The sequence below is a fragment of the Onthophagus taurus genome, chromosome 1 (assembly GCF_036711975.1).
Source record: "Onthophagus taurus isolate NC chromosome 1, IU_Otau_3.0, whole genome shotgun sequence".
Lineage (NCBI taxonomy): Eukaryota > Metazoa > Arthropoda > Insecta > Coleoptera > Scarabaeidae > Onthophagus > Onthophagus taurus.
Window position 1 is genome coordinate 28,910,282 of NC_091966.1, and position 19,642 is coordinate 28,929,923.

Here is a 19,642-nt window from a genome sequence, read left to right on the forward strand (position 1 = left end):
TATAGATATCTATTAATAAAAAACGCGTTAAAAAAATGTTAGGATTAGATTGTTTCTTTTTTGATTTATCAATAATATATAACTAAATAGGAGTATTATGGTATATACAGTGTTAAAATAATACAGAGATTTCAAGGTCAACATTAAACACAAAAAGTATCAAAAAAAGCGGAACATACGTTATGGCAGTTAGATTATCCAAATCATTGGTGTCCGTATTACTCTTAACTACAGAAAGGAATGGGCTAAACTAATGAGCAGATGGAATTATCTAGTGGAATGTAAAGGAAACTAAATTGATCAGAAACTCTAACCAACTTGAAATTATTAAAAGAGAAACGAAAATCAATTTCTTACAGAAATTGGAAATATCGAAGAATTTCCGTATTTGTGAATTTCGTTCTTCGTATTTGTTGTTGAAACTGATAAACAATTTTACCAAGAAAGGATTTATTATGAGCGATGAGTATGAAAACCGAGAAGGAATATTTTCATTCAATGTCTAGTAGAACATTGAAAAACAGATGTCATCACAGATAACTGTTTCGGGGTCAATTAGTACGACGATTATGAAAGGATATATGTACTGTATGTATTTATTTTTCGTAGAGTAGTAAAAATTCTGCATAACCCAGCAATGATTGTAACACACTGGACCTAGTACGCACGATGATGACATAAAACCGAAGACAGTATGGTGCTGCATTTAGATTATTGCCACCCTCATCTATAACATACCTTTTTACGAGAAGTTGTCAAACAAGGATCAAAAAAGATTCAAGCGGTAACACATTACCCATTGTTGGCAAATTGCCAGGGAATATAAATATATATAAAATCATATTTTTCTGTATTCCATTGGACACTATGAGTGTATTTTCATCTGCACCCTTTTGCCATTTCAATGTAGATTTGCCATTAACAATCTTTGATCCTTTCTAGAAGAGGAATCCTATAAAATGATTAGCGTTAATGCTTTTATTTGTTAATTGAATGGAATATATTTTATATATTTATATGAAATATAAGAATACATAATCCTTGATGTCTAGAAAATGCTGTAACATGATTAGACCTAGTAAAATGAGTCGACTTCTTGGGCAACCAACTTGTACTTCGTTTCTTCTTCAATCATTCCTGTTGGCAACTAAAACAGACTTTCTTCCCACTGCATTTATTGATGATTATATTGCATGTGCCTATCGAATCTAACTCTCCTATTTTTAAATCATTATATGCTATATACATACAAGTACTTACCGCGCGGAAACTGATTACTGGTATATCTGATAGTACCGCATCCAAGTAATTTGTGATCTAGAATTTTAGATAGCAATGAGAATGGAAAAGAATAGTTTTTACTTGCCGTTTTTATTTTCTTTATTACCCCCAAATATAAAACATTGAGAAAAAATGTTAGATACCTTTAAAGAAGTATAATGTTGGAAAAAAATAGATATAAATGATAAATACAAACATAAATCTAACCCAACAAAATCAAACCTATAACCATTAGACACCAAAGCGGTTTTATCTAAAGGATTTTCTTCATGCTCTTCTAATAGGACGATGTTCTGTTTTTCTACATTTATGCCTATTGCGATCCTGACGACCAACTTTCATAGATCCGTTTAGATGGTCTATCAGGGGCTCATTAGGTGTCTAGTTTTTCTAGCATGGTCCATTTGAAGACATCCTATGTACATGCATGTAGCCTAGAACGAACCCATTACACTCCATGCGCAATTCACATTCATCTCTTATTGTGCTGCTCTTCATATAATTATGCATTGTTCTGAGTGTCTTTATTTCGGCCGATCTTATTATTTGTCTTGTTTTACACAGGTTTTGTATATTTGGATTAGGATGTCTTATATATGTATATGCAGATTAGCGGGTTAGCTTTGTTTGTTTGTTTTCTTACTTCATTTGTAAGATTTCTGTCAAAGAAAGAAGTTTCTACTGCAGGATTGGTTCCTTAAAGAGGACCTTTGATTATGTTTTTCTCAAGAACTAAAGATTGTAGTAGCGATAAACCTGTATAAAACCAGCTGTAAATCTTCACCTTCTAACAATAAACTAGCGTCGTCCGCATAACGCAGTATTTATAAGACCCTGCTAAATTTAGCCAACATTCTATAAAACATAATAATTGGAACAATTTTTAACGATCAAGTTACTCTGTAAGATTTAAACTTTCTTGTCATTGATATAGATATTGATATAGATTGTTAATAATTGTTGAGTGTGTTAAATTTGCTACAAAGTTAAAAACTAAGATAAACTCTATAAATGAAACACAACCAGAAGGAACGTGTAAAGGTGTCCTTCCTTCTGGTTGTGTTTCATTTATATGTTACATACACGTTTATATTAATTCCACTTATTGTTTAAGATAAACTCGTTAGAATTTCATGTATAACCAATTTTGTGCAAAAATACAAAATAAATCGATGTTTACCTCATCTTTGTTGCACCAGTAGGACATAGATACAAAAATGAAATTAGAACAATTGCACAGCAACCTAAGTTTATTATAAACAAGACAATAGAAACATAACAAAATAATACATTACCATAACAAAATAATAATTCGAATAATTACCGAAATTTTTTTCAATGAAATTTATATATAATTAACTAAAGAACCTTACAGTGAATTAGACAATTTTGGTAAGGTAAAAGCCTCATTTTTTGACTTATATGTTTGCAACGAAAATATTTTTATAAACCTCCTGCATTTTTTTCATGACTTACACACAGAAACTATTTAATCTAATATATTTTGTTATTGGCAACATTCCACCTACTTCGCCTCTTTGTAGATTTACAACTGCAATCAATTCTTGTAAGTAAATATCTTATTCGATTTTATTCTTAAAATTGTTAAAATAATTCAAACGATACTGTAGGCATTCCGGCGAGAGTCTTGAAAAGCTTTTGAACATGTCCTAGACATATTCAGTTTCTGTACTACACCGCCAATTCTCTGCAAGCTACAACCACAGGACATGGTTACTTTCTAAACCCGCAATAATGCTAATATGTATATATTTGTTAAAACGCAGAAAAACTAAATTTCTTATTTTATTATTATTTTTAATACACATACAATAAAATTTGCATTTAATACAATATTTGTGCGCCAATGAAAACTAAATGATGAAATTTTAACATAATTCTTAATACGGGTGAGCTCGCAATTATGGGCCAAAATATACGTCTTGTCCACAAACTCAGGTTTACAGCATTTTACGATGGAAATTATTCAAGAAAACATAATTAAATCTTTTATAATTATAGGAAGCTATTAGATTCTTTCATCCAATAGCTTCATTAAAACTATTTTGGGTTGTAGTATCTTATTTTATAGCCTACTAACTCAAAAAATCGAATCTTGATAGATTCTTGAGTATCTAAAAAATTTGAAAAGATAGAAATATGTACCATGGGTTTATAGAGACGTTAATTCTCTAACTTCTAACTTTACATCTCCTATTTTCAAACTTATTTCGTAACACTTGAGTGCTTTTCAAACAACTTCGTTACTACCACTATTGCTATTTTGAGTTTATGTATTTGAATTGAATCGGAATGAGCCGATTAAACACGATTTTTCGGGAATAATAGAATTAATCCTTGGAAGTGATGGTAGTTGTTTTATATAAAAGCTACATATACATAAATATTTCAACGCTCTATTTATATCATCTCATTCTAGAAAACAAATATCTTTTTTAAATGCTTATTGCATTCGGAAAAGACTTGTTGCCGTGATCCACTTCAACTTTACATTTTATTGTTACTTTATGACAATCTAATTAAACGTAGATTCCCGTGCATTTAGTTTTATCCATAACTTTAAGTAATTCTCTGTATTTCTAACTGTGTTTAAATATCTATCAAAAAAGAAACTGTGCTAAAGCCAAATAATGTTTTAAATTAAAAAAAATAATTGAACGGACTTTTATGGATTAAAACATGATTTATATACCAAATTAGATACGACTGATCTTCTGAGATTCTAATAAAGAAATGTTTGAACATTGCTACTACATCGTTTAAATCGCAAATTGACTAGAATACCTTTAAACCTTTTAATAAAGGTATAGATTAATAACCATATCGATTTTCTTTGGATTCTAAAACGTCGTAAATCTAGTGACGGTTCGACCGTATCGATCGGATTTACGATCGGCTCATTACAAAAAGTCGTCGAAAAGCGTAAGTACTACATAATTTAGCGGAAATTACGCCAAGTATTCTCTCTTTTCCGCGCCGGGAATCCGCGTTCTTTACGGCCGTTTATATCAACCGGACACTTATTAAGCGTTCTCGCATTCTCGTTACCCGTAAGTTACATCTCGAATGTCTGATTTACCACCGTCGACGGACCCTTGGGGCTCTCTTCGACCATGGAGCTTCGGTGAGGGCGGAAACCAGGCCTCGATGACCGTCCGGGCCTAATGGTGTCGAAACGGCGCGTATTTGTTAAGAAATTACCGCAGATGATAAGTTCTCGTGCTCGCCTCTCCAAACGACCTCACGTTTACCTTAAGTTACGTTCACACCAACACAACTTTTTGTATAAATAAAAAAATTTATGATAATAAAAAAGATTGTTGGGGAGCATTAATTAATGAGAATGTATTTATGATTAAAATATTCTTGTTGTAGCTGAATTTCTTTCATAAATTCTAGTCGTATCCTATAAGATGTTTCAAGATCATTTTTACATTTAAATAAATTTGAAGCTTTTTTATTCATTCTATATTTAAGACGATTTTATTTATTATTATTTACTTTTTATTCATTTTTAGTATGATTGTGCCTTTAACAGTTGGATATAGTGCCGAATGTTCTTCGCTCGAAATCTAAACACACACATCGATCGTGAGCTCCGGCGGACTGCACCATGGGTCTGGGGCCGAACCAACACCTCCGCACCGGTAATTACACGTTGCCGGGCTAGTTAGCGATCATATTTATGATACCCAGCCCGTATTAGTGCGTTAATGCTCGTCAGATATTAATAGCGGTGCCGTATTGTGAACCCGACACAGAAGAGAAAAAACTTTATCGCTCGTATACTGTTCCGTTCGCAGGGCAAAACTCTTAAGGCCCCTTCGGCATTCCGTGTTACCAACAAAGTAACAAACTCAACCAAGAGAAAACGTTTGAGTCCATTCGTCGGTTAATTTAAGAGGACGAACGAAGAAAAGGAATCGACGGAGAAAACGATGAAGAAAGGATCGAAAGAAACGATTGAAGGAAGGGAAAAGAAGGAGAAAAGAGAAGACAACAAAAGGATTCGTGCACTATCACGAAACTATAACCACGGTGAAAATTAATTATTTTCAGGGACCTTTACGAACGATTTTAAATGCGATAAATATAACGATAAAATATAATACATTTTTTTATAATAGAAATTATTGATTTGTTTTGAAAATTTCAACACGAATTAACTTCGAAATTATCGACTAAGAATATTACAATCTATTGTAGGCCATTATCAAGCGACAATCCGTTTTGCAATCCTTAAAATTAACATACAATTTTGTGATTAAATTAACCGTGACTTCCACTTATCTCATAACTATCAATAACCTATTCTACACAATTACTCGATATAAAACCAAATATTTTTCGTTATAACATAATTTACATAATGATTCATCTAAATTTAAAGCACTTAAAATAAAATATAAAAAACTTTTTTTCACAATAATATTAATTTTGATTACTTTATCTACTTATTTTATCATTTAACTTTATCCAAGTCTAATTGTGAGACTTCCCAATTATAAAAGTAATTAAGCCTACAGCAATTCGGTTATGACTTAATACTGGTGAAACATTTTCTTGAGTTGTGAAATAAAGCAAAAAAGCTGTTTGGTTACATATACAAAGTTATTCTAGGAAGTCGTTACTTTCCTCTTCAATGGAATGTAACAGAGATTATTGCAACACCTAAATCTGGTATGCTGCTCTATTAACATGATTAAAGTTTTCGAAAAAATATTTGTAGATCTCAAAATAATACCGAGTGAAACATTTTTAATCATTAGTTCAATCGTATATATAGTACATTTGAATTAATTCAGATTCGCTTATAGATTCTAGATTTATTGGTTGAGATGGATTATTGGTTTGCTTTACTATCTTATCATATTTTGTCTTCATCATTGTTACTTTATGAATGCTAATGATTATGATTGTACCGATCAGTTTTTATCTATAATTGTTTTATTTTAATTTTCAACATTTTATTCCTTCTAACGTTTCATTTTGTTATCGAATCAACAATTGCAGATTTTCACCTCATCAACGCACTATGCAATCTCTTCCAAAAACCTGTTCTGTAATGACTTTGGTACTCTATTAATAAATAAAGTACCAAAGATAGCTAATTGTACCTAAACCTTGATTCGCATAAAACAAAAAAGTTAAGCCTCTAAATATTTTTATACTCCTCTTCTTTATAGATATTTATTCATAGATATCAATTTCAGGTTCTTAGTTTCAGATGAAAATGTTTTATTAATTTCATCAATAATCGGATTAAATTTAAATAATTTATCATATTCTGGGATTGATATTCATTTGCAATTATCAACTATGAAATGTATTCTTGATTTTAAATATTCATATTTATTACTGAAAAAATCTATAAATTCCAAATAGCGGAGCTTCTTGTTCACTTGAAATTTCGACCAGTTTTTCGCCAACATTAAACCCGACGGATAATAGTGGAGAAGAAAATAAATCCGGATTATATATATGAATTTTCGATTTACTTGGATTGGCAATAAAAATGAGCCTACTGGGTTTTGTGTAATATGTGAGCAACTAGTGAACAACAGTAGTTTAAATCCTGAAAAGTTAAAGCGTCATTTGGAAACTAAACATCCGATTTTAAAAGGTAAAAGCGAATATTTTAAAAGAAAATGTATCGAACTAAATCAGAAAAGGAATACCTTTGAAAGGTATGTTCAAGATGATAATAAAAATGTACTAAAAGCATTGTATTTAATTAGTTAGCGCGTAACTAAACAAGGCGAAGCTTATACGATAGCAGAATAATTGATGTGCAAAAGATTTAATCACATTGCAAGCAAAATTAACCTTGTCCCAGTATCTCATGCGACGATTTCACGACGAATTAAAGACATGTCAGATTTCTGCGAAGCGGAACTAGTGAATCGTTTGAAATATGCTAAAGATGGCTTTACTTTACAAATGGATGAATCTACAGATGAGAATGGATTACCAATTTTGATAGTTTTCGTTAGATACATACACGAGTCCTCTTTTAAGGAAGATATGCTTTTATGTAAAGCTCTGGCAGCACAAACAACAGGTGAAGAAATATTGAATTTACTTAATGCTTAGTTTGAAAAATATTCAATTTCTTGGAATTTATACCATCATATTTGTAGTGATGGAGCCAAAGCTATGGTTGGTGTCGTAAAGGGTATAATAGCACGTATAAAGAAACTAGTTCCGTACATCAAGGCTAGCCATTATTCTCTTTATCGCCATGCTCTCGCTGTTAAACGGAAACTGCTCTGCACGAAATTCTCAATGATGCCATTAAAATGGTTAATTTCGTCAAATCCCTAAACCCAGACCCAGACCCCTAAACGCCAGGGTATTTACCCTATTGTATGATGACCTGGGAAGCTTACATAAAAATCTTCTTCTTCGTACTGATGTAAGATGGTTTTCTGGGATGTGAAATCCCCAAAACACTGAGCAACTATTTTCTCATTACTGCTACTACCATTTCTTTATTTATACAAAATTGATTTCTGCATCTGAAGTAACAGTTCTGAATTGCTTTCTTAAATCTTGACTTATCCTAAAATTCCAAGGTTGTGATTCCAGAAGTTGCAGCAACAATCTGATGCATCATGATCATACTGATACATCTTATAGTATGTCTTGCCTGGCTGAATGAAATAGGTACTGTTTATGAGACTTTAACTCCCTTAATAATGTTTGTGCTTTAATTCAAAATGAATACTTTCATAGACCTTTTGTCATCGAACATTAATTATTACTTCGGATTGTAAAGATGTCATTGAAAGACTCCAGGTTCCATTACAAACTCTGTAAGTTATTATTTTATGCCTGAATGGTGCTGTGTTTTTCATAAATTGAAAAAAGTTCTGGTCATAGACTTCTGCTTTCATCTATAAAACGATTAATAAATTCTCTTCCGTTATCTGATTATTCAAAACATGGAACCTCAATGGTTAAAAATATGTCATTTAAGTGGTAAACAATTTCTCCGCTTTTTTCTATCTATACAAACTTTATTAAATGGTCGTGGTAAACTGGAATAAACTGTATTTTCCATTCAGGTTAGTTCTAAAAATCGATTAGATCTAGTTGGCACCTACTGCACATTTTCTGAATGTGAAATCGGCTTTGAAACAAAATCTTTCTTTTATCATTTCCTTTTTTGATATTTTCATATTTTATCGATATCTCAAGCAACATTGTATCTCGACCCCCATTTATATCCACGTGACCCGCGTTAATCACATCATATAATGTTTATTTCCCTCATTCCGTGAAGTAAATTTTACTGAAATAAGTACGACCTCAACTTAACTAATGAAAAGCAGCAAGTAATAACATAATTTATATTCTTAAGGTAAATGAAACAGACTGTTAGATAATATTCAAAACGGTAAAGTATCATAAAACACTCACATTAAACCCCCACTGATTAAAGGTCTTCGTTTACGTTACAAGTAGTAATAACTGCACAGCGCTAACATTCTCACACTTACATTAAATTAATTACGATATCTGGACGTAAATTCTGGTCAGAACGACGTTAGGGAACATACAATTTAAAACTATATTAAGTGTCGATGGCTGCGTAAAACGTTGGAACATGCGACATCCTCTCTCTTTGCTTAGAAGAGCAAATGGAAGAAACCGTTTGCGATTAAACTCGGATTATATTTTGCGGACGTTATAAAAGCTGGTAGAACTCGCGCGTGTTCTCGTAAACTAGCGTACAATGTGTAATTTTTTTTATGGTTTAGAAACGGCTCTCTGACGGACATTTTACGGGCGACAGGCGGAATAAATTCAGAGCACATTTAGGGGACGTTTCCTTATTGAAATCTACTCCGTATTCAAATCGTATGCAAATACACTGCCAGTCTAATCGCTCACAATTCCTTGCCTTCGTAGGTCTTCATTATGTAAAAGCAGGATTGGTTTTAAAATATTTTATAAGAAAAATTTAAAAATTAAAACACATTCTTTTAAATATTATATCTTAAAAATCATTATTTAATAACGAAACGGGTACAAAGTTGAAGAAAATTTATTAGCACTAATAATATTGCTATAAATAAGTTTTTGAATCCATCTCTGTACAAGAAATCGGGTAGTTGTTAACTTGATGTTGTACTCTACTTATATCCGGTAAATTTGATTGATTATCCCATGGTTTGCTTATTTTAATGAAAGAACAGAGTTAAAAACACCGGATAACCGCGTGAACGAGTCTTACGAGAAGATTACAGAAATTGATTGATTTCACGCGGAAAATACTAATCTCTTCTCTTGGTAATTTTCCGCGTTGAACAAACTGAAAAAATGATTATGGATAATTAATAAAACGATGATAGAATAATTAGCCATGTGTCTCGGTTGTTACATCCTTTACGTGATTTAATACGTCAGCATTCCTCGTGGTTAATTCCATAAATTTGTATGATATATTCGTTTTAAAACGCGGAATTAATTCTCTATGGAATTTAATTAACAAATTTTTAAGAATCACGTTACTTCTAATTAAATGTTAACGTTTTAGGATTGTTTCAAAAAAAAAATTTCGAATTTAATCAGAATCCTTCTTCAATTTTCCTCTTCTTTTTTTTGTTCATTTTAAATCGCCCCCAATTCTCTATGGCAACTAAACCCCAAAAAGGTATATGTGTACTTTCCCTTTTGTGAGGAGATAAAAAAAGGCGTGAAAGTGTATTCTGGGTGTCCTGTTTTTCGGCCACCCCCAATCCAAATTTAGCGTGACCCCGTCGAAATAATTTGATCGATAAAACTTCATCACGCCGAAGCATTCGTGAACCTATTTCTTCTTCACCTTTCTCCGCGTGAACCCTTCTCATGGCTGCTTTTTTTTAACTTTTTTTTTTGAGTTACTTCTTTGTCCTCGGCAAACGCCACGATCTTCCGTTGCGCGCACAAGACGATGGTATCCGTTACACGCGAACACAACACTACGTCGTAGTATTCGGACTTGTGGATCACGTTTAGGCCGTGAAATTTTATTCGCGATTTCACACAACAACACTAAGGAATATAACAATGAAACCGTCTACGTTTCCGCGAAATTAGAGTAAACCAGTGTGATTTTAAATTACACCAGCAGTAAATGTGGTTGTCATTGAGATGTTTTCTTTAAGAAAATATATAAAAAATTGTGGGAATACATTCTATGTGTCTTATCTACACTACTTTTATTTTATTCTCAATACCTTAGCGTATAAAAAACGCTTATAAAATAAATCGAATGATACTATTTTTAAACGGTAGTAGCGTTTCAATTAGTATGGCTTAGCAAAAAAAAATTGAATTAAAGCAAATAGTATCGAAGAGGCTCTTCTCGTTCAATCGGATATAACGTATGATTTTTTGTACAATTTAGGGAAATCCCCGAAGTCTTCGATCTTTATCTACTGGAGTCGTATCAGATTGATTCTTTGCTGATATAATTTTACGTTGCTTTATTAAAGCTAAAAGCAATTTAAGTGTGTCAAAGAGTGGTCTGTATTTAAAGACGAAAGCTGAAGAGTTTGGACAATTACTAGATGGGCAAGATTTAATGTACCACAGGATGGTTGGAAACATTTAAAGCAAGATATAATATCATTACCAGTAAAATTTCTGGAGAAGCAAAACTTAAAGTTTAAGAGTATAAGGTAAACAATCAAAATTATGCCTAAGCGGTTTATTGTGTGCAAATTTAACTGGCATCTGCTTATTATTGGAAAATACAAAAATCTCTCTAATACGCTACTGGTCACATGTGCAGCTAATAATGGTTTATGGACTTTTGTTGTAGGATGAAGAGCTAGGACGAAAACATAAAAAAATCTTACTTGTAGTGGACAACTGCTGCTCACCAAAAGTTCTTACATTTGAAAAATATCCAGCATGATTCCACCAAATTGTATCATCATAATAAGTAAGGTCTCAAAGCACATTACCATAAAATCAATGCAATATTTTCGAATGGATATTTCGAAATAGAATCTTTTAGATTGAATTTTTTCAAACCACTTTAACCCTTGTTTTTCCTATTCTTTGTATAATAGGATCTGTTACCTCTGCTCTGTTTGTTATTTCTGTATTTGAATATTTAATGTGTTCTAATTTGAAGATTCGGACACTTCTTCGTGTGTAATCCATCACCACAGCTATTACTTTTCTTTTGTTTTTTGGACCCACAGTTCACTTCCGTATACCAAAACCGATACCACCATTGTCTTTCCTACCTTTATCTTGCTTTGCGTAGTTATATATTGGGCGCACCATACTGCGTTAAACGTTCCTATACGAATCCACTATTGTCCTTCCTACGCTTTTCTTGTTTTGTATAATTATATATTTAACGCAACATACTGCGTTAAACGCACCTGACATCTTCCTGGCTTTTTGCAATGTGTGTTATATTTCCTTTCTATCTATCCCAGTTTTGTTGTTAATTAGTACTCCTAGATACTTAAGCTGAAGCAAGTACAGGTTTCACGTATGTTTTAAGTACACATGTAATTACGTATTCCCAGAGAAGGTATTAAAAAATATCTTGTATAGAAGTTTTAACGAAATTTCTATACATTCTTGAGTTTCAATGCTTCAGTTGCATGAGTTGATTTTCAGCCTTTTTTCTATGCCCAGAGGGGTATATAAAAGCGTTATCTATTTTACCCCATAACTTCGCAAGCGATGGTCAGAAGCAAATGGAAAAAACAACATATAAGTAATATTTTAAAACGTACTATAAGAGTACTTAATGCTGTCAAAATGGGGTAGTGTCATCCCAAAATTCATGGTACTATTCTACTGACAATTCTAAATGAATCCAGCTCACTTGAAGATAAAATAAAATGGAATGTAACTACAAACAAAAAAGTTTTGACATATGCGACTGAAATAAACGGCGGATTGGCGGAATAAACTTTAAAAAATTACAAAAAAAATGTGATCAGATTTTTTGTTATATCAGTTTTCTTGTATGTTATTACGAATGAACAGAAATAGTGGCCTATGGTATGCAGAAGTGGCCAAATTGGAAGATAGAAACCGGCAAGTTCTATCCAAAATAATCCAAAACCACCGTATCAACCGATAGACCCATATAAGCCAAGAGTTAAAATATGCATCCGGAAGTGTTGTTTCGAACAATATCATCCGTAAAGAAGCACATCTGCTTTTTTTAATAGTCGTTCATCCGCTCGTAAGATGCTCGGTTTATGTTTTGTAAAACACATCGACAGTGGACCGTGAGAACGATGATAACAGATTCTCTGGAGGGACGAATTAAGGTTCATCGTCTATTCTTTATGTTAACGCGCGGTAAAAAAAACCGGGTACAAAAATCTAAATAGGTGCTGAGTGAAGTATTTAATAAAGAAAAAGAATTTATATAAATAATAATTGTAATCTAATTGACGAAAGAATGATGTATAAAATAAATAATATAGAGCTTACGTGAAATAATTATTGTAGTGGAGGTAAGAGATGTGCTCGCAACCACCGTTCGATCGAAAGAGAGCGATAAAAATCTCTTCGCTGAGATTTATCATTACGGCGCATACAATTCGCGCAGTGACAAATATATAGTTTAAGGGTGGCGCGAACATTCCACCCACCAACAAAAAGGTAAGTGAACTTTTTTTACAAACATGAAATAATTAATAATTAAAAATTACATAGTTAGGCAATGCCAAAAAATAACAATGAAAATAATAAAAAAATAATAAAATAAACAAATAAAGAAAGAATTAACAATTTTAAGGTTTAGGAACTTTAGTTTCGTTGGCCGGCAGTGGACAGATTTTTATGGTTGGTCTTGTGAACAGTCCGTTCTTGGTTCGAATTGTTACAACACGAATCACACCATCGTCGCCAGGATGGAGCTGTGTGATTCGCCCCATCTCCCATTTCAAAGGTGGAAGTTGTTCATTTTTTACGATGACCAGATCACCGACAGTAGGAATTGGAGTTGGTGAGGTCCATTTGGATCTTGCTTGAAGAGTGGATAAGTACTCCATGGTCCATCTCTTCCAGAAGTCCTGGAGCATGCGTTGGAGGAGCTTCCATCGATCCAATCGATTTAGGGGAACCTTTGTGTAGTCTGGTTCTGAAATTAAACTATTTAGTGGTTCTAAACATAAGAAATGACCTGGTGTCAGTGGCTGAAGATCGTTTGGATCACTCGATATCGGTGTGAGGGGCCTGGAGTTGAGCACAGCCTCTATTTGGGTGAGGACGGTGTAGACCTCCTCGAACGTAAGACGTTGATCTCCAATAACTCGAAGCAAATGGGACTTTACTGATTTCACGCCTGCTTCAGCGAGACCATTAAAGTGAGGTCCACCAGGTGGATGAAAAATCCAATGGAGTCCTAGACGTGTTCCCGAAGCTTCTGCCATCTCTTTTAATTTATTGTTCGCTCCAACAAAGTTAGTCCCTTGGTCCGACAGGATTAAAGAACATCGACCTCTTCGTGCTATGAATCGACGTAATGCGGCTATGAATGCTTCAGTGGTTAAATCTGTAACTAATTCGAGGTGAATAGCCTTGGTGGACGTGCAGACAAATACGCAAAAATACGACTTAACAGACCGGGAGCCTCGAGTGCGATTCAATGTCGTGTAGATAGGGCCAGCAAAATCCACAGAGACGGTAGAGAATGCCCTCACATCAGCCACTCGACAAGAGGGAAGATCCGCCATAAATGGGGCGTAGGACCTTGGTTTACATCGGAAGCATCGTATGCATTTGGAGATGACACGTTGGATCACTTGTCGAGATGATATTATCCAAAAATGTTGTAGTACGATAGATTGTAAAGTTCTTGGTCCCGGATGTAGGTAAGTTTGATGAATATCTTGCACAATTAGTTCACTTAAACGTGATGTTTTAGGTAATAGCACAGGGTGTTTATGATCGAACGGTAGTGTTGCGTTTTTTAATCTACCACCCACCCTGAGAAGCTTGTCTCGATCGACAAAAGGAGCCAATTGACGATATGGTTTTAACAATGGTTTATTTTCTTTGATAGCAGTGAAAAGTGTAGCAAAATGCTGATTTTGAATAAATCGAATAAGAATATGGAGTGAGTTTTGAATCTCAAAGGGAGATAAAACTAGAGAATAATATCGTTTTTGTTTTTGACAATGAAGAATAAAACGATACATGTATGCAAGGATACGTTTGATTTTGTTGATAGAAGAAAACTTATTGAGAAGAGTGGATAAAATGTGAGTTTGCACCTCAGTAGAATTAACTTGAAGAACTCTTTGTTCATTGTGTATCTCTTTTATTTCAGGATTGATGCGACGATGAGCTGGCCAATTTTTTGGAGGACATCGGAGCCACGAGGGACCTTCCCACCAAAGTTGTAATGGGATTAAGGTTTCAGGAAAAAGACCTCTTGAACCACAATCGGCAGGGTTTTCCAATGAAGGTACGTATCTCCAAGAAGACGATGGTAAAATTTCCTGAATGTAATTGACTCGATTGGCGACAAAGATTTTCCATCGAGAGGATAATGATGCAATCCAAGCTAAGGTAACTTGTGAATCTGACCAGGCGGTAATTGAATCAAAATTAATTTGAGGCGATAAAATTTCTTTTAGATTCTCCAAGAGATTGACAAGTAAAACAGCTGCCAAAAGTTCCAATCGGGGAATGGAAGTTGATTTTAATGGAGCCACTCGTGATTTGGCGCAAAGAAAAGTTGTTGTTATTGATAAATCAGATTTTTGACAACGCAGATAAGCAACAGTACAATAACCCACTTGTGATGCGTCACAAAATAGATGGAGTTGAATTGACTGAGTTTTTAAAGGAATAGTTAAGCGAGGTAAGCGTAAGTTTGAAAGAAATTTAAGATTGTCTTTAAACTTTTGCCAATTTTGAACGATATTGTTTGGCGGTGTTTCATCCCAACCACTCTTTAATTGCCACAATTGTTGAATGAAACGTTTTGCTTTCAGAGTACAAGGAGTAAGAAATCCCAACGGATCGTAAATACGTGCAATGTCTGACAAGATAGATCTTTTCGTACAAGGAGTATTTCGACTGGTATGGGAATAGGAAAAATGATCAGTAGCAGGATCCCATTGAAGCCCGAGGACCTTGATATAGCTGATTTCATCGTAGTCCATTGAAACTGGATGTTGTAAGTCATCTTTTGATACTGATTGCAGGATATTGGAGCAGTTACTTGCCCATTTTCTGAGCTCAAATCCTCCCTTTTTTAAAAGATCTATTGATTCTTGCTGTAGTTGGCAAGCTTCTTCAATGGATGCAGCGCCAGTGACGATGTCATCAATATAGACATTGTTTTGTACAGCCTTTGAAGCCAATGGAAATTCATGCTTGTAAAGATGTGCAAGTTCAATAAGCGTTCGAAGTGCCAAAAATGGAGCAGATGAGACACCGTAAGTAACTGTGTTTAGAACATATTCTTTTATTGATTCATCAGGTGAAAATCGCCATAGAATTCGTTGGAAATCTCTATCTTTCGGTGAAATTAGAATTTGCCTGTACATTTGCTTTATATCACATGTAAATGCGAATGGAAAACATCTAAATTTCAATAAAATTTTAACGATATCTTGTTGTAATTTAGGTCCAATTAAAAGAGCATCATTTAATGAGTGACCATTGGAAGTAACAGACGAGGCGTCGAAAACCACACGAAGTTTGGTGGAGGCGCTTTCTGGCCGTAGTACGCAATGGTGAGGAATATAATAAACGGATTTCGAAGACACTTCAGGATTTGCGATAAGCGACATGTGCCCTGAATCCAGGTAATCTTTCATAAAATTGACATAATCGTTTTTTAGGGACAGATTTTTCAATAATCTGTTTTCTAAAGAAGTGAATCGTTTTAACGTTGATTGATAAGAACTACCCAGTATGGGTTCTTGGTTTTTGAAAGGAAGTGAAACAATAAATCTTCCAGCTTCAGTTCTTACATAATTTTGCTTAAAATGATTTTCACATTGATTCTCTTCCAAAGTTAAAGTAGAACTTCTTGGAATTGATTCAAGTTCCCAAAATCTTGGAAGGGATTCATCTAAGAAAGCGTCGGTAGTTGATAGGCATGTAGATGTTGTTGATGAAATAGAAGATTTTCCAATCAAAATCCAACCGAAAATGGATTCTAAAGCCACAGGATCATTGGGTTTGTTTTGAATGCGTCCGCTGAGGAAAACTTGTGGAACCAATTCTGCGCCAAGTAGGAGATCCACTTCCATGGAATTGCAATCGGGTTCAGGAGTGAAGTTTAAATGTTTAAGATGAGGATAAGCTTTAATAATGGATTGTACTGAAGGTTGATGGGAACAAATACTAGGTGTTATGAGAGCTTTGAAGTCTAAGGATGGTTCGGAATGTTGAATCGGTTGAACATGACATTGAACGGAGCCTTTGTTGCATATGGATGTCATGGAGTTGAGTCCTCTTATCTCTAAAGAAGAGTGATATGAACGAGGAAGACGTAATTTTTTTGACAATTTATCGGTGATAAAGTTGGACATACTGCCCGAATCAATTAAGGCTCGTACGAAGTGAGACTGTCCAAATCGATCTTTAATTTTCACAAATGCTAATGGTAAGATTACTCGTTGATGTTCGTTTTGATTTAACGGCTGTTTGATGTTCCACGAGGTACCCACATGAACTGAAGAAGGTTTTTTAGTATCAAAGTGAAGAGATGTATGATGATGTTGTTGACACATGCGACATCTATGGGAAGATGCACAATTTTGAGTTGTATGTTTGGAACTTAGACAGTTACGGCACAAGTTATGTTCTCTTGCTATCGATAGACGTTCAGCAGATGATTTGGCGTTGAAAGTTGCACAACGATAAATTGGATGTGATTCTTTGCATAATAAACATTTAGGAGAAATCGAATTTGTCTCAAGCTTTAGATTTGTGACTTTCTCTCTAGGATTATTCTTTATACGATTCATGAAAGGTTTTTCGTTGGATGTTAATACAACAGAATCTAATGCTTTCGCTCTTTTTTCTAGAAAATCCATCAACTGAGGATATGTTGGAATCTCAAAAGAAGTGTGCTCTGATTCAAAAGTGGTTTTAGTTTGCGTATCTAGTTTCAGCAAGAGCAAATTAAATAATAGAAAATCCCAATCATCGACTGGGAAACCCAACATACGAAAACCTTCTGTATTTTCTTTAAAGGTATCTATCAACGTTCTAAAAATTTTTGAAGATTCCTCTTTAATAGGTTTTAAGTTTAAGATTTCATGGAAGTAAAGGGTGGCTAGATGCCTCTTGTTTTGGTAACGTCCCTTTAAAGCGTTGTAGGCGATTTCGTAATTGTCATTGGTGACCGGAAAGCCTTTTAAAAGATTGAAGGCTTCTCCTTTTAAGGAAGTAAGCAGGTATTGATACTTGGCTATTGGCGATAGAGATGTGTTTTCGTGAACCATGGTTTTGTACAAGTCGAAGAAGGTATGCCATTCTTTGTAATTACCATCAAATGTTGGAAGTTGAAGTTTGTTTAATTTAGGTGTTGCAGTTATCGGAGAAGAAATTGTGGATGTCGGTAGATCTGACAGATTATGTAATAAAGCTTTGATTTGATAATATTCTGAATCCACCTTTTTACGAATAGCATCTTGGGCATCGAAGTCGACTTCTTCAACCAGGCCAATAATGGAATTGTGTGCGGCCTTAAAATCATCGTAGATTTGCGAAACATCATTGGCTCTTTCAGCAAAAATTTGATTTTGCATAGGATCGGAAGGGTTAGTAGGTAAGGCACGTCCATATATGAACGTTTCAGTTATTTGATTAATGAATATATTGCGTTTTAAGGTTAACTTAGCGAGTTTATCACTCATGATTGAATGAGTTTTTCTTTCTTCTCTTTTCTTTTTCTTTTCCCTCATGATGATGAGGGACAAGAAATCGTCAAAAAATCGAGCAGACAAATATATGAAAAATAAAGATTCCAAAGGGAATGAAAACTTGCGTAAACAATCGCAAAAAAAAAAAATTCTAAAGGCAAATTAATGAGTAATTAATAAATTTCCCTTTAAAGAAAAAGAAGAAAAAATAAAAAATTAAATTCTTTAATAATAAAGATAGAAAAGAAAGAAAAAATAGAAATCCTCGACAAAAAATAAATTAAGAAAAATTGTAACTTCATAAACTGATGTATAATTACGTATTCTAACAATAAGTTTAAAAATAAAATAAGTGAAGAAAATAATTCTTGTTTGCAAATGACTAAAATAGCCGTAACCACTTTTTTCAGGTAACCAGATGTGCACCAAGTTGGTTTTGATGAATCGATAACCGTGAAAAAAAGTGGTTTTTGAAAGAACGGATGGCGACCAAATGTGAATAATGGACTCGATAACGGAAAAATTGAATGATAATTAGCGATAAGAAAGGCTAGCAATCACCAGAAAACAATGAAAAAAATCCGAAATCGTCGTTGCCATCCGGCTCGAAGGACCAAATGTTAACGCGCGGTAAAAAAAACCGGGTACAAAAATTTAAATAGGTGCTGAGTGAAGTATTTAATAAAGAAAAAGAATTTATATAAATAATAATTGTAATCTAATTGACGAAAGAATGATGTATAAAATAAATAATATAGAGCTTACGTGAAATAATTATTGTAGTGGAGGTAAGAGATGTGCTCGCAACCACCGTTCGATCGAAAGAGAGCGATAAAAATCTCTTCGCTGAGATTTATCATTACGGCGCATACAATTCGCGCAGTGACAAATATATAGTTTAAGGGTGGCGCGAACACTTTATATGACAGGATCTTGGTTTGATGTCAGCCAGAATAACGCCTCCTGCCCGAATGAATTGTGCCAACAGTAAAGTTCGGCGGAGGTGGGATTATAGTCTGCTGGTGTTTTTCCTGATAAGGATTAGGATCCTTGGTCCCAATTCATGGTAAGCTTAAGCCGACGCCGACAATTTTAGATAAGAATGTGCTTCCTTACCCATGTTACCTTAAGGACGACAACGCTAATTGTCATGTAATAAGGTCCACCACCGATTAGTATTGAACGTCATCGACAAAAATCAGTCAAAAATCAGTGAAAAAACTTACGTGTCTTCTTCAAATTGAGTGGAAAAAATACCAGCAGCCATTATACAAGGACTTGTGGAAAGCGTACCACAGGGGATTGAGGTTACCGTACGTAGAAACTCAGGAGGCCCAAGTACTCAATATGGATAAAGTTCATATCTCTCTTTTGTTACATGTGATAAAATGCTTATTTGTAGATAGTGTAGAACACTACACGGTAGAGTGTTAACTATATACGATAAAATATTTAGTTTTGGTGCTGATGTAGTGTTG

At 34.0% G+C, this 19,642-nt stretch overlaps 1 protein-coding gene across 1 annotated transcript; it reads right to left on the reverse strand.

Annotated features, from left to right (window-relative positions):
- Positions 1-13,064: 13,064 nt before the first annotated feature.
- On the reverse strand, positions 13,065-18,206 carry LOC139429616 (uncharacterized). Its single transcript, XM_071195567.1, has one exon. It carries the CDS (start codon positions 18,204-18,206, stop codon positions 13,065-13,067), a length of 5,142 nt encoding a protein of 1,713 aa, XP_071051668.1.
- Positions 18,207-19,642: the final 1,436 nt, after the last annotated feature.

Bases quoted from the DNA above. Each gene is read 5' to 3' on its own strand.
- LOC139429616 (XM_071195567.1), bottom strand. From the start codon at position 18,206: ATGAGGGAAAAGAAAAAGAAAAGAGAAGAAAGAAAAACTCATTCAATC.